The sequence below is a fragment of the Lepisma saccharinum genome, chromosome 1, assembly GCF_977018435.1.
Source record: "Lepisma saccharinum chromosome 1, izLepSacc3.1, whole genome shotgun sequence".
Taxonomy (NCBI): Eukaryota; Metazoa; Arthropoda; class Insecta; order Zygentoma; family Lepismatidae; genus Lepisma; species Lepisma saccharinum.
The window spans coordinates 179,689,235-179,716,820 of NC_139229.1; the positions used below are offsets into that span (position 1 = coordinate 179,689,235).

A 27,586-nucleotide genomic window follows, 5' to 3' on the forward strand; every position below is an offset into this window, starting at 1 on the left:
CTTGAGACACCAAATCAATGAAATCAGTTCACACGCATCCTTTGCTTTCAGTCACAGTCGTTTGTGTATATTATTAAAAGGGTATTGCAGGGACATGATAACTTCATATCTACAGAGTGTTTCTTTCAGGGGGCGACACTGTTGTGTAGGAATATGCCTCATTTACACCCCTCTCCCCCACCAAAATAAAAGTCCTGCTGATGTCCATGAATTGTTCTTATTAATTATTAGATTGAAAGCATGCCCTTATAATATCTTATATTGTTTTTAACATTTATTAGTAAAAAGATACATTTTAAAAAGTAGTTGATATTCTAACTTTTAATACACGGAATGAAATTAATGAGAAATATACTTTGCATTATAAGTTGTAGATTAAATAGCTTTGGTGACTTTGATGACAAAAATACTTAGTTCCCTTGGCCATCCACATTCATTTCTTTCCATACGAATATTCCAAAAATCTATTCCATGACAGTTTGCAAATATTATGGGATGAATATTGTTTGCTGCTGTATGCTCAGATGTGATAATAGGAATAATGATACTACTACGACATTTTGGAGGCTCGTGTGATGCTTTTTATTCTCTTATGTTTGTAGTCATATATTTGGTTAAATTGCAGCATATTTTAATGTTGCTTATTACGTGATTTATGCATATTGTTAATGTAATTCGTTCAATTGCACCGATTTTTAACCCATGCTAGTTGATAGATGAGGGGGAAGAACTAGCTCCCCACCCACAACCCCCACCCTCATACACGGAGATATAGAGAGGGGGTTAACAACATTGTAAGGGCACCCTTACATACAATTTCAGTAGAAGCATTTTAAAAATGATGTTTCGAGCACATTACAAATATTTTCATTTTGTGACATTCAATTTCTCCTCTATTGAATGGCTTTGCTGGTTCCAGTGGCGGCGATTGGGTTCCAAAACTGGGGATGGGAAGGTTCCAATACTGAGGGGGCAAGGACAGTTTACTATCTCTTGGTAGAGAACGTTTAGCATAGTGCGGGGGCAAAAGTGTCAAAAATGGGGGGAGTTAACTGACCCCCTTGCCCCCTAATCGCCGACACTGTCTGGTTCTGTGCAGTGAAAGTACTATGAGGTAGGTTTTATTATTTATTTTAACTTACACGGTCCATACTTTGGGATCCAATATCTCCTGTTATTTGTGATTTCTGCACTCCGAGACACATTTTATACGTATTACATCATAGTATAAATCTATTGAGTGCCTTCCCGATGGCGCAGTGGTAGTGTCATCGCCTTGTAATTAAGGGCTCTCGAGTTATAAACTCGGTGGAGGCACATATAGTGGTTCGGATCCCACTTTAAACTGTACGTCCAGTTCCGATTAGCTACTGTGCATAAAGTGGACTTAAAACACCAAATAAATCAATCAAATCATTCAATCTAAATCTATTGATTAAAAATTTGACATAAATCATTCTCGAGGGGTATTGTCGGTCAAGGGTCCTGGACATAACCACTCCTAAACCACCCACTCTAATATAAGTAATTCTAAGAGTATGCTTTCAGTCAAATAACCAATAATCATGGGCATACGCAGATTTTATTTTTTCGTGGAAGGGTTGTAATCGAGGAATATTCCCCCATAATAGTGCCGCACCCTGAAAGAAACACTCCGTCGATATGAAGCATTGATTGGAAGCAACTAGTTACAAGTAACAGTTACTTTGCGACACTTAAATTGCAAACTTGAATATTTGTGGCGTGAGACAAGAGCTACATTTGGCAACTTTTAAAGATTGTCCTGGAATCGCCTAAGCCAAATTTTCAAGGCTGACTGAAAGCACAGACGCCAACTATCTCCTCGTTTCCTTGTTAAAAGAGCAGGGGAGGGGGAGAGCGCATTTAATCCTTTCCAGGACCAGAATCTGTGGCCAGGTCTCTTGTCTTGACAAAGATTTCCAGATATAAACGTTGCTCATACTGAGAATGCAATCTGCTTCAGAAAGTCGCCTAAGGGGTAACAAACAGGTCCACTCGGTTCATAGCTGCAGAACAACGAGCCCGTTTATTTGATCTGTGATAGGGAATGCAAATACTTTGTTGCTGATTTTCTGCAGTGGTAAATGGCTACTGCTCGCAAACTAAAATCCACGAATGAACATAGCAACACCTACAGCCATGTTGTGAACATGGATCTTAAATAGTTCTTTATTATTTCGATTTCCTTTTTGAAGTTATATTGTTCGTCTACACGCAGTGTATGCTTGCTTATAGACTGAAGGGACCTGTGTCGCTTGTCGCTTCAATAGCGAAGAGACAGGCAACAAGCGACACGGAAGTTTCAAGCCGAAACGACAAGCGACACTTCAATCAATCTGCATGCACTCGCCACGAGACAAACTGGGGCAAGACTGTATTCAGTCCGAGCATCAAACGTCAGTTCGAAAGGTTTCATGTATTATTAAGGGTTCGTTTCCAGCGACACGCATTGCTTGTCGTCTGTGAAGGGACAAACGATAAGAAAGAATTCATCGCCTATTCCAATAGACCGAGCGACACGTAAGCGATAAGCGACACCTGTAGCTTCTCGTGTCGCCTCAGTTCGAAGGACTGTGTTTATTTTTGAAGATTGCTTTCCAAAAGATACATGTTACATGTCGCTTCGGTCTGAAAGTTCAATAAATGAGTGTTTCTTTTTTTCATTATTGCTATTGAATTCTTATAAGAACTGCTATGCACTGTGGAAATGGATTGTTTTCTTTAAATTCTAATCTTGCCGCTGTGAAGAAACAAAAAATATATTTTTAAATGTTTGTAGTGCGAACACAAAACCTATCCATAACTGCAATATTTAGTACAATACACAAAAGAAAGAATTTCCTAAAAGCTTCATAAAATGTTTCTCGTGCATTAGAAACGGGAACTTTTAAAAGAATAAGCAAATAATATATTTTTTTTAAAGAAGCAAAGCCCTCAAATTTCTTTATACAGTTTACAATATTTTCTTGAACTGCCCATTCTCTATCACAATAATTTTCACAAAAACTGAATCTGTATTGTATGAATCGCATTTGTATTTGGAGTTTTAACACAACATACAATTAATAATCTTGAATAAATTGAAAAATGGGAAATAACGATGGGTTACTTCCAATTATTAAAAAGTATTTTAAAAATTTAGATATTCGTTCATTACTCTTTGTACTTATCCTTTTTTAGACGTAATGAACGCTGGCCTGGGTTTCCAAAGAAACTACGTTTTTCCAAGTAAATAAACGTTTGCAAATGTTTAATGTTTTTTGTTTGTAATTCTCCTAGAGTTTCTAGACGGGACGAGACTTTTCACGAGCCATCTTGTATTGTCTCGTGTCTCATCGCAACAGTGAGATGTGACAGGCATTCAGTTTCATTTCGAATTTCAAAAAGCTTGTCCCGTATCGTGTCTCATTTCGTGAGCAACACTATAGATCATGTATATATTTTATTTATTTTAATCAATTGCAAAGTAAATCCGTCAGTGGCAGCCATGGCCTTGTGCAGCTCAGTTTTATAAATTCAGGATAAAATTATCCTTTTCTGAGGATTAGTTGTGTCGGAATGTACAAAAATGTTAAGAAAATTCGTTTATCTCGTCCTCTATACGCTGTGAAAGTTTGTGCATCGACATGCTGTGTATGTTTCTTATGCTACAGACTTGAGACGAGACCGAAATTTTTCCCCTCGAGATCGAGATTGGTGCTTACAACTAGAACCGAGATTATGCTAATTCTTGTCTCATCTCGATACCAGCTTATAAGATTCCTAATTCCAATAAAAAATTTACAATGAGTTTGTAGTATATTGAAGGAAATTATTATGACATGTTATTTATTGTTGTTATGGGGAATTCGAAAAGAGGTTTTCTTATTTGAAACTCAATCCCCCTCTCCACTAGAAATAATTGATAATTTGTCCCCTCCCTACAGGAATACTTTCCGCCTCTAATGAATAATATAAATATATGAAGACTTATACAATTAAGACTTATTAAAACATTCCGAACCAGCCAGAAGCATAAATAAAATGCATGTAAGTCTTCACATATTAGTTTATTCCAATTAATGATTTTTAAAACAAGTAACTCAGTTACTTTTTAACTGTGATTGTTTTAAAAAAGTCACTTTCCGAACCCTGCATATGTCCCTGCCATATCCATTTAATAATAAACGCAAATGACTGTGTCAAATAAAATTATATATGTGAAATATATATTTTTAGGTTGACCTTCATTTTCCAAGGAAGGGGCACTCCTTCCTGTGCCCCGCCTTGTGGGAATTATTTACAATTTTATACTCTAAAAAATTGCTTCAATGATATTTTGAAGCTAAAATCTTAGATGTTAAGTTAATTTGAATATTATATACTCTGGTAGCCATTTTTTAAAAAAATCAGAAATAAGTTGTCAAAGTTTCAGAAGGAATGAAAAAGTTATCAATTTTATTTCTGGGTAAGTTAGATCATATAATAATAATAATCCTATAGCGCAACAGTCCAATATCGGGCCAAGGCTTACCTACCGACTGCTGGCCTCCCTCCCACGCGAGCCACCCAGGGGACATGGAGATCTGCAGCCAGACTAGGGGGACGGGTGGTCAGCCCGACCGACCCCCAGCCATTGTAGGACTTCGCGACCGGATTACGCTCACTCACTCGGAGCTCCCCAATTTCCTCACGAGGGTGGGTTGCCACCGGGCCTATACGTAGGCCGAATAAATTCCGACCAGAGCCGGATTCGAACATACGCTGTCCCGCAGCGAACGATCTCAAGACAGTGAACGCCTCGGCTACGGAGGAGGACAAGTTATATAAGTTCATTACAAAAATACTTGTGTTGATGTTGCACCTTTCCCTCTCAACGATAATTGAAATTTTAGTAAATCATGTTTTCGATCCAAAGAAAAATAGAATATACTATTTTATTAATTCATTAGTGTACTAAAATATAAATGTGAACTGTTAAAATATATTTTTCTGGAATCCTTATTGTTTGGTTAACATTGTCGTAAAGTTTAAAAAAGATTGAATTATTTTTAAGAGGGATAGGATTATTTCTCCAAGACAGCGCAGTTCATACTTGGAGGCTATGTGATCGGAAGAAAGGATGAATCACTGAAAGTTAGAGGGGCTATAAATATGAAACCAGGCAAGTAAGACACAAAAGAAAAGGTCGTTTCTCACCACCATGAAAGGATTAAATTTGTCAAATTTCATCAAACTTTGAGATCATGGGTATCATGGTCTGGTTGAATTGACTTGGAATGACCCATAAACCTTTCAAATATACTCAGAAGGGACACAGGTTTCTAAGCACTAAAGCACATTTAAAACACGGATTTTAAAAGATGAAACAAATTTGAAAAAAAAATAAAAAAATAAAACGAAGGCATGTGTTTTTTCAACATTGATTATTTTTGTTTCAAAAATCATGGCTAGAAGTTAGTTGGTACTTGTGTGTGGTTTTTTGCTATACATATGGATTCAAATATTTCCGAATATTACTACCCTTATAAGGTATTTATCCATTAAGGGCTTTAAACGTATTGGATTGTTTTTCTGTGTCTAAGTAAAGCTCTTCTAGTCAAGTGAAAATATCTGCCGTTAAATAAAGTACCAGCAGTCTTTCCTTCCCACGGACGCTTTCTATGAATCATCCAGCACATTCTTCATGGTTCCATAGGCACGCACACTGTCTACCAGCAGGGTGGAATGTGCAGGTAATTCTTAGAATTAGGCTTCAATTTCATAAATGCCTTAATGCCTCAGAAATAGACATTTGACGCTCATAGAAATTTGTACGAGATCATCACGAATAAATCGTAATATCTCTTTTTGAGCTTCAATTCCATTCGATGTCAGGTCAAATAGTATTCGATGTAAGTTACAACGGGAAAAAAATATTATCGAAAAATTGATATATTATATTGGGTGAAGTAAAGTAAAAACAAAAAGAAAGTAAAGTGTTCCCCTGTGCTTACCACCACGCCATGATCCGGTCGTGAGTGGGATGTGATCAGCATCACGCCCCTGACCGCCTTTACCCCCCAGGGTTTCCCCCCAGGTACCCATGTTTACGACGCTGGGTGGGCGCCGGGGCCGCTTACAACGTTAGAAAATTTCCGTGATTAGAGCCGGCCGGGGATCGAACCCGGGACCTTTAGCATGGTAGTCAGACGCGTTACCGACTGAGCCACCGTGGCTTATTGGGCGAAGGAAATTTATAAAACAAAAATAAATTTAATTTAATCCTATCTCCTCGTGTCTCGATCTGGCCCCGCCATAACCCTCACCCTCCATCGCCCTCCACCACCCTCCACTTGCCCTCACCCTCCAACACCCTCCACTTGCCCTCACCCTCCAACACCTTCCACTTGCCCTCACTCCGCACGCCCTCACCCTCTGAGAGTGCAGTCGCCCTCACCCTCCACCGCCCTCACCCTCCGTGATCGCATTCGCCCTCGCCCTCCGAGATCGCAGTCGCCCTCGCCCTCCAACGCCCTCACCCCCGACATCGCTCTTGCCCTCGCCCTCCACCGCCCTCACCCTCCGAGATCGCTCTCGCCCTCGCCCTCCACCGCCCTCACCCTCTGAGATCGCTCTCGCCCTCGCCCTCCACCGCCCTCACCCTCCGAGATCGCTCTCGCCCTCACCCTCCACCGCCCTCACCCTCCGAGATCGCACGTCGCCCTCCACCACCCTCACCCTCTGACATCGCCCTCGCCCTCCACCGCCCTCACCCTCAGAGATCGCAGTCGCCCTCCACCGCCCTCACCCTCCGACCTCGCCCTCCACCGCCCTCACCCTCCGAGATCGCAGTTGCCCTCACCCTCACAAGTCTTCCGGAGGGTGAGGGTGAGGGTGAGGTCTGCCCTCACGAGGGTCGCCCTCCGGAGGGTGAACACCTCTGGTCGTAGCGCGATATGCTAACCACTCTGCCACGGGGGCAGAGTACCTAGCAGTACCTGTTGAACAATAAAAGGAAACTCTGCAGTCACACACTTATCCATTTCTTTTCTGTTAAAGACCCTGCCTAACTTGCTCACCCAATTGAATAATGTGCGGAATAGAGTGCAGACTGGTCGGCCTGCTATACCACGACTTTTGCTAAGAGACACAGAATAAGAACAACTGAAGGTCACTCGTTTTCTCCTCCAATCTTCCATCTTTGTAGCCTACACCCGTGCAATAAATATTCCTTTAGTTCGCAAGAATAACCACTTACCCAAAACAGCCTGTTCCACCCACGAAAGGATATGCAATGGATGTTTGTGGATCAGTTTTGGGAATGTTATGGATATTAGCACGTCCATGTAAGTTACTTCACGTGGTTTTCTAAATCACTATTTAGATATAAGAAGCCATTTTCATGGTCATATTGTGATTTCAACTGAACTATATCTACAGCCTTTTCATACATAATTTAAATACGAAAACAACATACCTTTGATAGTTTGGATTTATCAAGGATCTGACCTACATATTCGTTCCAATATGTTATTTAGTTCGGATTCTTGGTAAACCATTTTGTGCTTGTCCTATCACCTAACCCATCACTTCATGTCATTCTCATCATCGCTCTTAACCCAAGAAGTAAAAATGCGACTAATAATAATACAGTTCATGTGAATGATAGGACAGTGCCTTCAATGAAGACCGCATGTGTATTCTTCTTTAATGTAATTTGTCTTGTATATTTTTCATCAAAGTTAGCCAAATGGTCAAGAAAATATTTATACATACACCCATTCGCGATTCCAATTATCCGATATGCCATCTGGTGGAATTTTACAAACTAGTATTTGTAGAGCATTTCGCTGTGTTGAAGTAGTTCAAAGCATAGAAAATTTGCAGAAGATTAATGTCTACTGTTCAGTTTTTGGCTGTATATCGTTTTATGGGTCAGAACAGTGAAACGTTTCATATCTTTCCACCCTGTAGAATAAATAAAATGAAATTTGTAAATAAATCAGGAAAAACAGAAGTGATTGTTAGAAGACTGGCATAATGGCACTGAAATACGACAAGGATACTATGAAGAATGCACGAGTCTACTCACTTTATTTTTTGAAATAAGGTTATGTATTACCAGCTGCAGGTAACGTTTTAAATTTTACTTTATAAATAAAACTTGTTTTTTTTTTCAAAGGCCGTGAAGTGTCTTGCCCAATGCATCCAGATAAACAATATATTATGTATGAAGTTTGGAATAACTGCACGTCGATTAAGTGCGAAGATGGAAATAGTTTTAGAATGAATGAATGTAACATATGTAACCAGAAAAAAAAATAGACGTTAATATTGCTGTTTCATTCAGTATGATGCCCCTTTTCAGTATATAAGTATGGTCATGGAATTGTGAATATTATTTTTATCATTATTAAATCTGACACACATAGCTACATTTTCGGCACATAATCTGCTACCTCAGTAGCCAAGTGTGTTTAGTTATCGACTCAAAATCTCACCACAGAAGATTTCAGTTTGAAACCCCATTCCTGGATATGGACAGGGTGCGAAATCACTGTAGATTGTTGGGGGGGGGGGGGCAAGGAGCAGACAGACAGACACACACACACACACACTAATATATATAATGTCATTAAATATATATGTAATTTATTAAATAATCAAATTATATTATAAAGTATACAATCGACAGCCCTTCATTTAAAATTTGATCGATTGCAAGGTGAAGATTTTATTATACCTACTATTGTAGTACTATTAATGCTTTGAACGAACATTGATTTCCATGATCAAGGGAAGGAGCGGCAAAAATTAAATGCTATTACGTGTTTTCTGACGAAAGGCGATGAGGAATCAGGAAGAAATAACAACTTGAAACATATTTGTGTTCTGGGGATTGCTGGGTTCAGTGTCCTTAGTGATGAGACTCTTTCTTGTCCGTTCTTTGTGTATGTTTTAGATATTATTTCAGTAAAGTATACTCTACTTCAAAAATAATTGTTTATATTTCTTGTTAGAACAAAAACTCTCCCCCCTGGAAAAGTTAGGTGGGGGAAATGTTTAAGACAAGATCGTTGGTGGGGAATTCTCCCCTGTCCCTTCCTGGATTACGCACCCTGACCATGGATGTTCCTTACCAGTGTATCTTCATCAATTTAATTAAATCATGGTTTGTCCTCATACTTACTCCCTTTTCCACCCCAGAAATTACTTCGGAGCCGCTGCTATGCTAACTAGACCTGTAGTGGCATGAATTGTGAAGTTCTTCCAAATGGAGAAGGTGGCACTAATCCCGGCAGTCCACTACTGGCAAAGACCAAGGCTGTTCTATAAAGGACACAGTTCATCCCCCATCGTGCGTGACACTGCCGCCTGCTCGATTCTCAGAACCTGTTTACCCTGGCTGAAAATGAGGAAGAATTCGGAGCTATTAGGTTTCCGCATCTGGGACCGTTCGGTGGGAGAGTTCTACACTGTTGCCAAACGTAATGTAATTAAACCAACTATCAAACCATTTGTCTTACAAAAAAAATGAATGTATGAACCATGAAACACACCTTTCAATAATGCCCCATAAAAATTTGAAGGTCGCAAGTCCAATAGTTAATGAGAAAAGTAACAATCTTATTGTTATTTTTTGCATGGGGAAAACTCTTCTTTCTCGGAAGATGGCCATGCTCGAACGAGTGGCATGACTTCACCTTAACAAACAAATACACTTCTGCAAACTAAAAAAGCATTAATAAAAATTATTATGGATTTTGTGAGTTTTAGTGAATGATAAAATATAGCCTCTGTGAGACATGTAATAATTAGTTATTATTTTTATTAAGATAGTAATTTTGTAATTATTATAATTAATAAATAACTGCTTATGTAATCAGCAAGAGAAGCAGTGATTCAATAATAAAACGGTTTCTTGAATTTTAGTGATAAAAAAGGTGTGGGCCTGTGAGTAAGTTTCTCGTACTGAACGTGTAGTCCTGATGAGCACATCTGACCATGAAATGGACTTAAAACAAGCTTTTACATGTTTGTGTCTCAATTTAAATGTTGATATCAAAGAATATGAAACAAATGTTAATATCAAAATATTTGATGTTTTGGGACAATTAAAAATCTTGACTGTTCACAACACATATGCAGAAGTATACGTATTACGTGAATATATCCTGTTTAATGGAGCTTTCAGACGGAAGCGACATGTGTCTCTTGGAAACCAACCCTTAGAAGTAAATGCAATGTTTCGAACCGAAGCAACATAAGCTGCAAGTGTCTCTTGTCACTTGGTCTGTACATTTTTCTCAGGGAACTTCCAGACCAAAGCAACAAGTGACATGCGTCACTTGGAAACAGACCCTCGGTAATCCATTCAACCTTTTGAACCGAAGTGCGACAACAAGCTAAACATGTTGCTCGGACTATCCTGTTTTCCCAATGGTGTGCATTGTGCTGCTTCAGTCTGTTGTTCTTGCATACACGGTGAATGCTTTGCTTTATACTGAAGGAGACTGTGTCGCTTGTCATCTGTGACTTCAGTCTGAAAGCTCCTTCAATGGCACACATCGTGTCGCCTCGGTCTTGTTTGTGCATTTGTGGGGAATGCTTGCTTATAGACTGAAGGGGCCCATGTCGCTTGTCACTTCAATGTTACACCTCCACTGAAATGTGTTGCTTCGGTCTGAATGTTCTCTATACTTAACAAGATTGTTGTTGAGAACCACTGCAACAAACAGCCAAAATACAACTAGTTGCTCCATGCCCAGGTTTAGCTGCCATTTAACCAAATAATACTTGATGTACTGGAAAGCCAGAATACAAATATATTTTACTGAACACAAAATTTAATGTAAAGAGATTTGATACTAGATTTTCAAAAGGTAGAGGAGTATTTTCTTTTTTTGCTTCAATGCCATGTTCGTATAACAAATTCGCCGGACCCTGTGGCTGAGTGGTTAGCACATCGCGCTGCGATGCCAATGGTCCCGGGTTGAATCCCTCTCAGGCTTGGTTGTTTGTGAATATCCATTCATCAATTTCATCACTCATCCCCATCTTCGCAAGTTAGCCAAGAGGCACAAAACGCGAAGTAAAATAAACTAAATCAATCAATCGTATAACAAATTCAATTATTGAAAATCATATCATACTATTAGGTTCTATTAGAAACGCATACGAAACTACTCTGGTTATGTAAATATGTTTATACTACATCATTATATTTAACAAGCCTACCGAAATATGAAGATAACACTCGGAAAGAACCGCCCATTCAAAAAAGCCAGCTTTTTGAAAACAGTGTTTTTTTGAAAACCCTGTTTATGTCTAGCTACGAATTTTATATTCTAAATTGTATTTTATATTTAGAAATGAGGGTCTATTTTACAGTAAGGAGATACTGCCAACTCTGTATTTTCATTGATTTTATACACTTTTGTGAAAAAAGCCCAACCAAAAAAGCCACGGAAAAGAACTCTGGTTTTTTCCTGACCACTTCCAACTCTAGTTTAAAGCGGAAGAAAATAGACCAAAAATGCAAATGCTTTAGTGTGTATATCTTTAAAAGAAATGATGATGATGATAATAATGAACCTAATTCCTACACAAAAATTTAGTTACCAAGAACATTCCACGAGTTTTTTTTTTCTCCCGTGAAAGCATAACGATAACAGGATGTGATTGACTGTGTAGAAGGTTCGTTAATATCTTCGCGACCACTGTACCAAATATCATAGCAATTATGACATTCATAGAAATGCTTCATGTAAAAGAATCAGACGTTGCAGCGAAAACTCCATTTACTTCCATTATAAGCAGACGTATGCCATGCAGCTGTACCGACACCAGCGCATCTAGCGGGATCATATTCGAGTGGAACCAGCCAGAGAGTCCAGAACAGTGCCGTTTTCCACATTATATTATTCAAGGTGCTGTAGTGATACTCAAGAGTAGGGTAAAGGTAAGACTAGCCTTTGTCGAGATTATTTTACGTCGCTTTTCTGTCGTTTTCGGCTGATCGCGACGATGAGGATATGATGAAGGGACACTCAATGAACACCCATGCCCAGGCTTGAATTCGACCTTATGACCCCTGGCATCGGAGCATGCTGTGCTAACCACTATGCTGTGTAGGTCAGTATGTCTATTATCTGAGTGACGAGAGTACCAAGTTTGTCGGTGAACATTTGTCACTTTTCTAGGTGGGTGGAAAGAGGGTGTTTTGACCTTTTAGCCAGTCTGGGAAGGCTATTTGTCATGGAGACAATTTTTTTCTGTTTTGTGCTGCATTTCCAAACTTAAAAGCCCCATCACAGGGTTTTATCCAGCAGAATTTTTCCCTTGCGGGGTGTTGGAAACTTGGAGGGGGGGGGGGGGTGTAAGCTTGGGGATATTAGGTGCATATTTTGGACCGTTTTTAAAATGTTCTCCCTAATTCAATTTGTTCATAGATGTTTCCAGAGATTAACCCCCTCCCCCTTCCCTTCACTTAATATTTCAGAAGAAAAAATATGTCAAATACAGGAAAAGATAGATTTTTGTGATAATATTAACATTTATGTCTAACATTTGTCTAAATTTTTAGCACTATTTCTTTGCAAACTGATTATGCATATTATTAATTAAACATAGTGACAGTATCCAACAATATTTACTCTTTACAATTTTGCTTTGCTTGTTCAGCATCCTCTTTACCTCAGCACATGCCTCCTGCCCCCTCCTGTTATAGCTTCAGTTAGAAAATATGCATATATATATATATAATTTTAATAGTTCTATGTAGTGAGTGAATTCCAAATTATGCTGGTGTTTTCAAATATCTTTTTAAACAATGATTTACAAACTGAAATAAAGTAATGAAACTCTCCATGTATTTAGAGCATGGCCAAGAAGACTTTAAAATATAATGGGAAAGTGGGATGCACTTTCGATAGATACCTGGTATTGCTTTTGAACGAAATCGGTCAAGGAATTTGATATTGAAGTCTTATACCCTTATAAAACTTTGGAAAATACGCTTGGTGCTATTCAGAGTGTATCTTTCAAATACTGAACAAGAGACTCTAGGGAATTAAGAGTCATGTGCCTCTTTACCTTTAAAGAAAACTAAATAACATGTGCAAATAAACGCATGGCATGTTAACTGTAAAGGGAAGGCAAGGAATTTTCACTTCTAAATTGAGGTAATGCTTTATTTACAATTATTTAAAAATTGAATAGCATTTCTTTCACTTTCCCACACAAAGAGCACAATGAACCAAACAAAATTTTTCTCTCCACGTTTTCCAGCAGGCAGTGGCAAGTGCTGTCGTGCCCCCACTGGTGCGCCTATGGTCAGATGTAAATGTGGGACTTAATGTAAATTAATTTTTTTTTTTTGTTTAATTATATCAGGGAACCGACAGGTAAAAATAGGAAGACAATTTTTACTAAATCTATATCTTTCCAAACTGACGATAACTTTAATTTAATAGGGTGCCAGTAATTTCACAGGGCACTATGACGTTAATGCTTTTCTATTTTTTATGTTTTGCTTGTTCAGCACCCCATTTCCCTTAGTGTCCATGCAACCACCCTCACACAGACCCCTCCCATTTTACAACTCTCTTTCTAATATATAATTTCTTTTACAAAGGCAAGAACTCTTAGAGTCACAAAAATGGTCACATACATCAACTATAGACTTGAATGAATCACTTAAGTTCTTCATGAAATACTTGCCGTTTTATATCGAATACTCAGTCAGTAAATTTTATATTGGTACTTTTATGAATACACGTTGGAAGAAATTATATCTACAAACAGTGTCACTGCTTTTCTACTCACCACTTTCTGTCTGGTTTCATTTTCTCTACCGTCTTCAGTCAGTTCTGCAGTCAAGTTTCAGACATTAATACACTAAGCAGAATGACAACACATGCACTGAGATGCTGCACTGAGGCATTTGACTGTTCTCTTCTCTACCACTTCAAAATCATCCATCTTGCCCAAGCTACAGAAAAATAGTGTTGCTAACCATAGTAACACAATTCACTACAAGGAGTTAAACCTGTATTTTCCATTTTCTTCCCTTACTTTTGTCGTACATTTTTCACATGAAGGAATCGAAAGGAAAATGCATCAAAATGTAAATTTCATTGACTCAGGGATTGAATTTACAAATCTGTAACGTATTTAACAAATATTTATTTACTATCGGATTAAACATTATAGATACTCAAATTTGGACTCCATTTAAAAATTAACCAGTAGATCTATTTGGTCTAGGAATTAATTCCTGCTGTAGTTCAAACACAAAATACATAAATACCTTAAGAAAAATATTGTCCATTGCGAGCCACCACTTTCGCCCATCTGTCAGGCAAGTTACGGATTCCGTGGCGAAAGAAGTCCTCATCCTTTGAAGCGATCCAGTCAGAGACCCATTTTTCGATATCTTCTGAAGAAGTGAACCGCTATCCAGTCAAATCGTTATTCATGCAATCGAACAAATAGTAGTCCGAAGGAGCAACGTCTGGTGAATATGGCGGGTGGGGTAAAACTTCCCATCCGACATTTTCTAAATAGGTTTTGACTGGTTTTGCGACATGTGGGCGAGCGTTATCATGTTGAAAAATAAGTTTATCATGTCTGTTCTCCCATTCTGGTCGTTTCCTGGCCAGCGCTTGCTTCAAACGCATTAATTGTCGTCGATAACATTCTCCATTAATAGTTTCACCTGGTTGCAGCAGCTCATAGTACAGCACACCTTTCATATGCCACCATATGCACAGCATAACCTTTGCACAGTGAATATCTCATTTCGGTTGTGATGGACCTAGTTCACCTGGCTTCACCCAGGCCTTTTTTCGTTTCGGGTTCTCGTTATGGATCTACTTCTCATCGCCAGTAACAATGCGATGCAAAAACCCCTTTCTTTTCTGTCTTTGAAGCAGCAATTCGCAAATGGTTTTTCGTCTTTCAACGTCTCTGTCTTTCAATTCATGTGGAACCCAATGTAACATCTTTTGAATCATTCCCATGGCTTTGAGGCATTTGGAAACTGTTGTTTGATCAACGCCTAATGCTTCTGCAAGTTCTTCCTGCGTTTGACACAAATCCTGATCGAGCAATGCTCTCAATTCTTCGTCTTCAAATTTTTTTGGCTGTCCAGGTCGCTCTTGGTCTTCCAGGCCGAAATCACCACTTCTAAACCGTGCAAACCACTTCTGACACGTTCGCTCAGCTAGCGCATGGTGACCATACACTTCCACCAAAATACGATGACTTTCGGTAGCACTTTTCTGCATGTTAAAGTAATGAAGCAGAACACCCCGCAAAAACACTTTATCTGGCATGAACTGCGCCATGTTCAGTTGACTACAAAATACTGTTGTTGATGCGTCAATCAACTGCCCTATACTACGAATGATGCACGCTGACAGGAGTTTTCAACACATGTGTGGATACACGGAACTGTGGGACGATACGCTCGTTACGCCATCTCTTGTCCAGGCGCATGAATTAATTCCTAGACCAAATACATAAAAACGAGTTACATCAAAATTTAGCTTATTCAATTCTGAGTTAACCTATGCTAGCCAATTTTTTTTCAGTTTCCTTCTATTTTTTATGATCGTGATAAGGAAAGAGCCATATTTTTTAGTTTTGCAAACGATCACTATCTTTGAAATTCTGTAAATCAATAACGGGGTATTCGATCGTTACGAAATTTTAGTAGGATGCAGGCAGAAAGGTTTTAAACATAATTATTAATTTTTAGGTTTTCAAAATTTCACAAAAAACAGTTATTTTCAATTTTGCCAAAAAACTTTTGCTTGGTATTGGATAGTCCTACAAATACAATATTGTTCTTGTTTTGAAGCTCTTTGCACCTCGATTTAAAATGCATTATCATTGTCAATTCATATTGCGAAACCGATTTTAGACAGATTTTTATTGAGCGGAGTAAAGCTGTACGTGTAACGTGGCAACGCCTGAAGCATTGACTCGTAGCTCCGCCGGTAATTTTCGTGGTTCAATGGACATCGCTGTGTGCCGTGTTGCCACGTTCCGTGGACATCTTTACTCCACTCAATAAAAATCTATTGAATTGACAATAATAATGCATTTTAAAAACAGCTGCAAAGAGCTTCAAAACAAGACCAATATTTGTATTTGTGGGACTACCCAATACGAAGAAAAAGTTGTTTGGCAAAATTAAAAATAATGGTTTTTTTGAGAAATTTTGAAAACCTATAAATTAATAATTGTGTTTAAAATCTTTCTGCCTGCACCCTACTAAAATTTCATAACGCTCGAACAACCCGTTATTGATTTACAGAATTTCAAAGATAGCGATCGTTTGCAAAACTCAATAAAACCGGCTCTTTTTTTTTAATCACAAAAATAAAAAATAAAAGACGTACTCGTAAAAATAATGGCTAGTATAGATTAATGCAGAATTGAATAAGCTAAATTTTGATATAACTTGTTTTTATGTAGGTCTACTGATTAATTTTTAATTGGAGTCCAAACTTGAGTATCTATAATTATTAATTCGATAGTAGGTATTCAAACGCTGAACTGTCAACACTGTGTGCGGTACGTCTCCCTGGAAGGAGGGCGAGAGGTCAGTTTGACATTTTCCAGATGGCAGTGCCCCTTCCCTAGAGCTAACCGAAGCCTTGTCAAGGGAGTTTGGTGTTTCCACGAAGTGATCATTCCACCCTCCTTCCTTGACGCTTTGGTTGTAGTTGATCGAAAGGTCCATTGGACTACGCTTCTTGTATAACTACAAATGGTTCCTTTCTGGTAATGTTGAAATATTGTCATTCTATTTTTGATATTTACACCCCCTTATGGGGGAGGGGTCCTAAAACTTTAGGGTGTGGATAAATCACTGCCGCAACGGGTTAGCAATGAGAGAAAATTTGTAGCATGTCTGATCTTGATTCAAGTGCAAATGAGGAACCATAGTTTATGATTGAGGGTAAATAAAAAAAAAAGCACGACAAACTGTGTCCATTCACTTTACAGAAGGAAGTGAGTTTATGTTGCCAGCTTGTGGCTTCAGAATTTCAGACTTGAATACAGATGACACTGTTATCCCATGGAAATTCTGTCCCAGATTTACAGGGAAGTAGTGTTTCAAGTGACGTGAACTCTAGCTTTTCTGCCACTTTTTAGCTAATTGTGAAGATAAGGATGAGTGATTATGTGATTAAATTTATGAAGGGACACTCACAGAGAAAACTCATGCCCAGGCTGGGATTCGAACCTAGGACCCCTGGCATCGTAGCACATTGTGTCAACCACTCTGCCACAGAGGTCAGCCACATATTTTTGTAAATGCAATATGATGTCAACAGCAATGCAAAAGTATTTTGTCCAAATACATTCAAGATACTTTTTTTTAACACTTCTAAAAATACATATTTTCAAAGATTATGCTTTAAGCACTTTAGTTTTAAACATGCCAATGCTGCTCACAAGTCCCAATTGATGAGAGGCTGGGCGATCTTTAAGAGTAAAGTTCCATGAAGAGAACCATCCACCCCAGAAACCAAATCTGGGTCTCCCACTCGGTACACACACTACCCACTATGCCACCACAGCAAAACTTAACTGCAGATGGAAACATTTATTACATTTGCATTTGAAGCTCACGCAATTGGCATAGGGATCAGGGAAATATCAAATTTTGAAGCTCTTTTAAAGGGCTTCCAGATGGCATTCAACAGAATAAAGTTTGTAATTTAAAAAAAAAATGTTTAAAATCCACATTTTCCTCGGACTCAGATATTGTTTATTCTTTTGTTACATGAGTGTTTTATCTTGAGCTCTTGTTTGGTTCATTTTTGATACAACATATTGATTTGGAGTGTTTTGCTGAAAATTGTATCAAACACATTTTACTTGATATATTTTGATGCATAATGTCACATATTTGCTTTACTTTTCAATTTTGTCTGTTGGATTCCGCGGTGGCTCAGTCGGTAACGCGTCTGACTACCATGCTCAAGGTCCCGGGTTCGATCCCCGGCCGGTTCAAATCCGGGAACTTTTCTAACGGTGGAAGCGGCCCCGGCGCCTACCCAGCGTCGAATAACATGGGTAACTGGGGGAAACCCTGGGGGGTAAAGGCGGTCAGGGGCGTGATGCTGATCACATCACCCCCACTCACGACCGGATCAAGAAAGTGTGGGGCGTTACCCCCACACCCCCTATACGCCTTCATGGCATAGTGCTATGCACAGGGGAACACTTTACCTTTTTACCTGTTGGATTTAGGAGGGTGGTGTAACTAAATAGTAGGGCTTTTCATAATTTTTCAAAAAGTTTTTCTCTGATTTTTGTCTCTCAGCCTTTTTCAATGTAATTATGCTTTTGTCTTACTTTTTTTTTTTTCAGGATTCAATAATGCCTGCTCTGTTCATGAATGGTCTGGACCATTCAGAAATGAAAGTATTTATTTCAAGATGACCTCTGTTTGTGGGCATGTGATGACCTTGGATTTCACAGGCAAATATAATAATTGGGACCGCGTTGATCCAGTAAGTACATTTTATTTATTGTCACACATTTTACATTACTATTGTTACCATACTACACTAGACTCTATGACAAAAGAGTGTGACATGTATGTGGCCTGTCTAAAAAAGTATCCGACTTTATGCTGCAAAAGAAAGTCATTTGCCTGGTGTGGTTCTCATCCTAATCCCCTTCAAAGTAAACCCTTGGGCTTCCACACACTTACTAAATAAAATCATAGCTTGTGACTAATTGTTATAGAGAGATTAAATCAGTTTTGTTTTATTTTTGGAATGACAATTTTCTTTTAAATGCTGGTTAAATTTGTACATTGTAACATTACCTCCCAATAATGAAAGTTACATGTAAAAATAAAATATATCAACAAAAAGCAGAGGCCGAAGAGTAAATATAGCCTATTTGTCTATCCCATAATATGTTGAGGGGAAAAATCTGCATTTTCAAACTCCGCTTGTTAATAATAATAATAACAATGGATATATTGTTTTGTATGAGTATGTCATACCTTCATATGTACACAAATGAACCAAAGAGACATCTGAATTTTCATCAAAAGACTGAACTTAATTTTCATCTGTAGTTTTCAATAAATGACATGCTGCCACATGGTGTGGTTGTGGTAGAACAGGTATACCAGCTGTTGTGATTGGAATGCACATGCTGGTAAGCCATATATACCGGTCTGCCACTAAAGGTTAATGAGACATGCCCAGATGTTAGCTGAGCTTTTAAATCCTTTACGCACTTGCGATTTTAAACAAAGTAAAACTCATGGAAATCATGTGCATGGTTAATATAAAAAAGGAAAGGAATTGCATATAAAATGCTGGAGTATTACTAATCAAAGTATTGTGTAAAATAGTACAAGCTCATGAGAGGGTGGTCGGTCCCAGTGGCCAACGAAATTAATGAAAAATAGTCGTGGATAAGTGAACACTTCCTTTCGGTACATTTTTAGTTAGAAACAAGGTGGATTGATTTAAATCACTTTAAATGAATAATTTATAGAATAATGTACATAAGGATTTTGTAGCTCTCAGAATCAGTTTTAGTGAAAGTACATTACTGTCATAAACATTTAATAGTGTTTATTAGGCTGTAATAAAGAAAAAGAAAGGAAACAAAATATATGTACTGATGGGGTGAAGATCATACGAAAGGAAATGTAATATGTAAACTGTAAACACACTTATCTTGATTTAAAATTCAATAATTTTTATAGGCAAAAATAGTAAACATTTGTGTAGAAAAATATGCAAAATACTAATCATGTTAAACTGTAAATAGTGTCGTTGTCATTAAACTGTAAATAAACATAGCACCTGATATTTTGCAAACCACCATTTAAAAAAATGCCAAAATTCAGCCACAAAGACTTTAAAAAATATTTTGTTACAATCCTAGAGTACATCCATCCGGAATGTTTTATTTTCACTGAAAGAAAAGTTACTGAAATTATGTATTATGGTTTCATTAACACACACAACAAACGTGTCCATAGTAGGTTTACGTATACAGTATCAGAAACAGAAAAAATACATTTACACATAATTTTTTATTTGCTTTAATCAAACTGTTCAAATATTTTACTATAAAAATGCCTTTCTATTAAATGCATGGTGCTAAAAACCATACAAGCAATTTACGTGCATTTTTTAATAAAAACAATGATTTAAATAAAAAAGATCATCAAAAATATTTTTTTAAAATAAAAATCATGATTTTTATCCACCTTGTTAGAAGTTAAAATATTCATGTATTTGCCTTACTTTGTAAAAATCACATTTTTTAAAAAAAATTAGGGAACTGAGGATGGATTAATCAGTTCTCTGTTGGTATTTTGTGATATATGTATATTTTGATAATTACCAATTATTGTACAGATCCAATGTATTTGTAAATAGCCTGTGACTGATTACATAATCATGCTGTTACTGTTTCTATACAGTAAACCCTCGTTAACACGAATCCCAAGGGACCGAAAATTCAAGAGTTTGTGTTAAGAAAATTCGTGCGAACCGGGGACTCAAATTTTATTGTTCCAATACAGTTCTTTCTACACATTAACCATTTACAATACATATTATGTATGTCGTCATAGAAAACACTAATACAGTACAACAGTAATTAACTTTTTAAAAAAGTACTCACAGGTTGTTTTTATGGTGAAAAATTCCTTTATATTGTTCTTTCGCAAGATACGGTAAGACCTCTTCATAATAGCAATAATGCCTTGATCCAAAGGCACGGGATGTTACTCGTACTGGCTACGTCTTGAAGAATAGAAAAACACACCTGAACATACAACTGAATTTGTTGGTTAAATATGTATAAGCGCATTGTTGACGCGATGATCGCGATTGTCGAGCAATTGCACCCAAGTTTTAATCTTGACGTTACTCGTACTGGCTATGTTTTAAAGAATGGAAAAACATATTTGAACCCATTGTTGATCTGAATCTGTTGGTTACTATACTGTATAGGTTGATTGTTGAGCAATTTCTTACATACCTAACAGAGGAACAACAGAAAAAAGTTATGAAAAACTTTGAAAGTTCGTGTTAAATGAGATCTAATGACGCAACAGACTAAAAAAACAGTTCATAATTCGTGGTAACCGAAATTCGCGTTAACCGATAAAACTTTCTATAAGATATAATACATCCCTGCCGGGACCAACATTTTGTTCATGTTAACCGAGTGTTCGTCTTATGCGACTTTGTGTTAACGAGGGTTTACTGTATCTATAAAGGCATATTTCGTGCAGTGTTATTTTACAAAGTAAATTTCTAAGTACACAGTTTCTTCTAAAGCAACCCTATTGCAGTCTCCTGGTTAAATGCATTAATTAAGGAAGTGAATGAACCATCGAGGTTCATTATTTATGTGATCAGTTTAACAATAACAAGGAAAAAGTATCATGTTGTCTTGATTGTTGCCTCTAAAGGTTCTTTCCTTCTTGCCACCTAGGCAGAGTTGTTCTACTGCACTACAGAGAAGAAGGAAGCAATGCCAAAGCTGAAAATGACACAGTTCTTATCTACAGAAGCCAAAGGTTGTGACTACCTTATCCTGTGGCTAGATTGTGACAAAGAAGGGGAGAACATTTGCTTTGAAGTGATAAATTCTGTACAAAACAGCATGAGGAGGAATGTTTTCAGTAGTGATGTATGTATTAAATTTGTCTGACAATATTTATTAAAGTGATTTCTGTTTTGTGAAGAATTCTGACATATATATTTATTCTTTAACCTCAAGTATAAGTTGTAGTTAGTATACAAGAACATTTGTTTCATTTTTTTGTTGTTTGGTTGCTTGGAATAGATTTCTCAAGTTATGTTGTGTGAATATATCTAAGGTGTTTCACAGAGAACTGTGCAATAAATTACTGTATACTGAATTTTAATTGATATATAGTGGATTGTTTTTGGAATTCTGCTGACACCGTACTTTCATTCAGTGTCCCTCTTAATGTTATTTAGTCCACTTATTATTATTTTTTTTTTAAAAAAAAAGCTTCAGTTAGTGAAGCTCAATTCACTTCATACACAAATATACATATTATGTACCATTTTACATAAATATATACCAGGCACTTATAATCAAATTTTATATCATGTATATACCAAGTAGATGCGACCACTTTCGTGCGCTCAATCTCGTTGGAGCCTCTCATGCTTTAGCGTGCTGCACTCGTAGTGGAATGATTGACAACGTCCCACATTTCAGAGCCTAATAAGCAGCACTGTTAATCTAAAACCCATACATGGAAGGAAACCACTCTATGCAATTACAATTCTAAATCATAATTCTGTATATTATTATGTAAGACACAAATACAACACTTGAAAGTATGCAATATCTACAGACCAAAACATAAAATGGATGCACATGCTGACAGACCTGCCTAAGCAATTACAAATATTGTATCACAGTGCAACAAGTACATGTACATCATTTTTCACGTACTGAAAAGAATAATCATATTCTGCAAAATAATAAAATGCAGTTGTAACATTCAATCAAACATCATTTTAATGTGACAATAGTCGTAGAAACATAAAATGTCAGCCTAGGCAGTTGCAGCCCATAATCATCTATTTAATTTTCACATATCTTGGTAAGATATACAAAACTGCATTTTAACATGGAGAAGATGACTATGCTCACTCATTTTTCAATTTCCTTCGTCTTTTACTTCACGATCCATATTTGAGGGCCCACTGCCATAGACAAATGATGGGAAATATGTGTACTAATAGGATTAGAGAGCTCGAGTGTATTTTGCGCTCGAACGGAAAACCTATCAATTTTGTATGCCATCTAGCACTGCCCATGCAAACTATTTGCTGCTCGAGCGAAAAATGCTAATTGCAACACCAATACCAAGTAATTTAATATATTGTATTTGCTTATTAGTTAAATCTGAACTTACTGTTTATTTTGTACCAAATTATGTGATAGCAGTCAACACAGGAGAATTAAAGTTAAAATGGTATGTGATGAATTTATCCTAATATATGTCTTTTCTAAATCTGTTTATTTTATTTTATTTTATGTTGAAGTAAAAATTGGGTATAGAGCAATGTCCGAATCTCGGAGAGTAGAACATGCTTTTTTTTAACATTAAGTAATTATGTGTAATTCTGTTGCCATACCATACCAACTATGCAGTTGTGAATATGTAATAATAAAGAATTAAATGGAGAACTGAGGAAATTATAGTAAAATATCTCTGCTAAACTCGGAGTTGGACTTTTTGATACTGGAAAAAGGAATGCTTGATTCAGTGCATGACAAATAGAACATTTCAAAGAAAATGGATTAAGAAGCTTCTCTATTTTACATTGTAGGTTGTTTCGAGAGCACATTTCTCTGCAATAACAGAGAAGGACATTAAGGCAGCTATGGCCAACCTGGGTGTGCCAAATGAAAATGAGGCAAGGAGTGTAGATGCACGACAAGAGCTTGATCTGAGGATTGGATGTGCATTCACTCGCTTCCAAACCAAATATTTCCAGGTATGTTAGTTTGTGTAATGAAGTCATTGATAACTCTTCATTGTTAATTCATTCACTGTTCTCTGCTCACAAAGTAGGTTTTTCACTGAAATCTTCAGGCTTTCCATTTTCGCAATATTTTTGATTATAAGCAATCAGCATACACAAGATTGTTAAGTTGTTTGTATTTTTTTAATTTAAAATCGTTAAATACCACTTTTGTTGGAACTATTGTGCAAAAGTCGTACTATAGACTGTCTCAACCTTAGAAGTTAGTATGGAAGTAAATGGAGTACTTCCCTCTCTCTGTAATACATGCATTTTGCCAATAGCTCTGTCCTTCTCTATGACCACTGCATTGCCAGATGTTACAAAATTTATAAAATGTAAAAGTCATTAATTTCAAACAGTGAAAACAGTTCTATTTACTGACGACATTATATAACCTGATCTGAAATTTCCATAATTATACAATTTTGCAAAACGCTTATATTTTTTCTAGTAAATACTTCAAAAGCTATAAATGTCAAACCACTTGAACAACTTCGCCAGTTTTTTTTTTTCAATGGGATCTACGGTATTTGTACATATGATATTCTTTGCCTGAGTGAATTAATTTGCTTACGAAGAGAGTTTTATATATATATATATATATATATTTACATTGGATATTTTGTATAAATCATCAGACCGTAACATGAAAAAGTTGGTTAGAGAGAAACTTTTCAGTTTGTCGTGATACACATGCAGACTAGAGGTCTGCACGGGCTCGGGCCAGGCCCTCGGGCCATAAATAACCAGAACTTCTCGGGCTCGGGTCGGGCCCGGGCCTCGTGGCTATTTTGTTAGCGAATATTGTCATCGAAAAATAATTTTTAATTATTGAAATTATGGTTTACTTCGAGAATGAGAATAGGAGCACGAAGTACAACAGTGCCCATTTTTTTTTCAAATGCTGAATTGGAAAGTAATTTTAATTATGTTTTCGGGCTCGGGCCGGGCTCATGTTTACTTATTATCGGACTCGGGTCGGGTTCGGGTTTCATTTCCTCGGGCCGGGCCGGACTCGGGCCTTACAATTTAGGCCCGTGCAGACCTCTAATGCAGACCAAGGGAGAAAAGTGTTGACCATTGTTTGAAGTTATTTTTAGAATGCATTGTTACTCTACAGCACTGTAACAATAGTTGCACATATTAAACATATAATGCAAATGGGTAATAGTAAATAGTTACGTTGAAATATAGACTTTTACATGCGAATCTTGAGGTAACTATAGTTTTTCCCAAAATTTTCCCAAATTCTGAAATGTCAACATACCAGGAAAGTTAAGTGGGAAAGGTGTTGTATAAAGACTAGTTTTGCATGGAGGCAATCATGCTGTATAAATTATAACTTGTTGGTGAGATGTATGGAGAGTAATGTGACAAAATAGGTTATTTTGGTGACAGGACAGTCGAGTGATGCTGTATTTGTAAGTTGGTTTGATGCAAGTTTTGTACCTTCCTTTTCATTAGGTATTTAAGATGTTTGCATGTTCTTCAACTAATAAGAGCCTGAAAAATACAATCTTTCGGCTGTTTTCGAAAGCTTTAACAAAATTGCAAAGTTAAAATAAAAGCCTGAAAGGTAAACATGTAAATATATATTGTTTCTCACAAGTGTTCTTCTATTTCAGGGGAAATATGGAGACCTGGATGCTTCCCTTATCTCCTATGGACCCTGCCAGACACCAACACTGGGCTTCTGTGTCCAGCGCCATGATGAAATTCAAACTTTCAAACCAGAGACATACTGGGTGTTACAGGTGAGCAATTCACTAGAATCGAGGATTTTTTTAGATATACTGTATCACGAGTTGAGGACTAAAAGTGGTAAACGTTGTAAGTGTCAAAAGCAAAAATGTTGGGAAATTGCATCGTTCTGCACATCAGCCCGTAAGAACGTTCACACTAGTGACCTCTTTACATGCCCTTTGAACTACTTAGAGGGCTACCATGGCACATTACACAGTTTAACGTGGGAAACGGTGTTTGAATTATTTTGGCACTTGCAGCATTTACCAATTTTAGTCTTCAGTTCAAAATCTAAGCCATTGAACTCTGTAGTTTAGTTGTTACCATAGCACATGGTGGGAAGTAAGGAGATATTTGTTATTACCCCTAATTGAAGGAATAACTTAGAAGTTGTCAATGTTTTCACCTAAACCACCAGTGATATTCTGTACTAGTAGATTGAACCAAGATAAAAACAAGAAAATCAAGAATGGTAAGGAGGAGGTGATGGTGCAAGTTTGGGTCAAAACATAAACTCTTTTTCTGATGAAGTTTAATTACTGCAAGTACATTGTATTTGTCTTTTATTATGTTGTTATGAAGGATGTGGTAACATGGGCAATTGTGATTATCACTTACTAGTTTATAACCGAAATTGGTTACTACCGATTTCTATGAAATTGGTAATGAAACCTACTTGCAAGGAAATGTAATGCTATCAGCAGTAAAAGCTCAAATTCAAACTACTCTCATTGTTCTGTTTTACTCAGTATGAATAGATCACAATACGGTGTGATCCGTTTGAGAAGTCAGAAAAGTAAACCTTTATACATAAGAGGTTAATGTACATATCTGTGAGCACTTTGTTGTAATATAAGCACAAAGGATGTTAGTTTCGAGTGAGTGGAGGTTTACAGTCTTCAGCTGCGTGGCGACAGTAGCATGCATGTAATACTCGAAAATTTTGCATACCATACGACAGACTGTGTGCGCTGTTGTGACGTGATCACCACCTTTGTTACCATCCACATTAGCGCCACCATATGGCTGAAGTCTGTAAACCTCCACTCATTCGAAACTTACATCCTTTATGCTTATATTACAACATACTGCTCACAGATATGTACAAGAACCTCTTGTGTATAAAGGTTTACTTTTCTGACATCTCAAACAGATCACCTGGTATATCTTGTTTATTTATGTTTTTGCATCTGTACAGAATGCACAGGATGTGACATTAATTTCTTCTACCGAAGAAAAATTGCTGTAATCAACATCTGATAGCATCATGATTTTTGTTTGTTATTGTAGGTGACTGTTCAAACAAATGACGGACGAGAAGTTAATCTTGACTGGGAGAGAGTGAGGTGCTTTGATAAAGATGTGGCAACTATGTTTCTCCAGGAAGTAAGAGATAGTAAAGAAGGAAGGTAATCATGATAAGTGATTAGAATTTTAAATATTGAAGGTAGAATAGAATGCAATCTAGTGTGTGCATAGTTTGGTGTTGGTATGTCGTCTTTGTATGTTGCTTTTATACCACGTGAGCTTTTTTCAATCATTACACCCAGATAAGAGTAATTTTCTCAAAGTGAAGGCATATGAATGAATATGCAGAGTGCATATAGAATACACTATTTTTTTTCTTTCTTACAAGGGAGATTCCGAAAATAAATTTTGTGAGCCTTCGTATGCACAGAACATTTTATTCAGGAACTCGTGCACATTATCACTGTAAAAAGACACGTGTCTTCTACTTTTCCACACAGTGAACATTGAGACCCTTATTGTATCGCATAACTTGGCTGGAAAAGCCACTTGTTTCAAACTCAGTGCCCTTGATATGGATGAAGATGTTAACGGTGTGTACCACGTAATCGTTATCATTTCTGGTGTAACTGTGTCCAAACAGCATCTTCTTCAAATAAGTAAAAGTCGCTAGTTGAAAGATCAGGACTGTAGGGGGTCCCAGTGGAACCTTCCCAGAAGAACTGCTGTTGTCATTCCTCTGTGGGTTCTCACAGAACACTAGATCTGGTATCTTTTGCTGCACAATGGCTTTCAATCTTGTCAGTGGTGGAAACCATCTGCACTTATTTTGTCCATGTCTGTACTACATATATGTTTGCCACCATGTGGCATGAGCACACACTGTCAGCACATCCCTCCCTTCTGTCTACTCCTGTGCATGTCTTCTGGAGACCACATGACACTCGGTGAGACAGACGACTGTCCTGTAACTGCAGACAGTATAATGTTCCCAAATGTACTTTATGCCCAAAAATATCATTACATGA

At 37.3% G+C, this 27,586-nt stretch overlaps 1 protein-coding gene across 1 annotated transcript in view; it reads left to right on the forward strand.

Annotated features, from left to right (window-relative positions):
• The window catches only part of Top3beta (DNA topoisomerase 3-beta), a 102,380-nt gene that overhangs the window by 18,665 nt on the left and 56,129 nt on the right, over positions 1-27,586 (forward strand). The window contains exons 2-6 of the mRNA XM_083143639.1: positions 18,376-18,518; positions 21,487-21,684; positions 23,370-23,537; positions 25,193-25,321; positions 26,601-26,719. Of these exons, the coding sequence (XP_082999765.1) occupies positions 18,376-18,518; positions 21,487-21,684; positions 23,370-23,537; positions 25,193-25,321; positions 26,601-26,719 (757 nt within the window). The remainder of the gene's footprint in view (positions 1-18,375; positions 18,519-21,486; positions 21,685-23,369; positions 23,538-25,192; positions 25,322-26,600; positions 26,720-27,586) is intronic.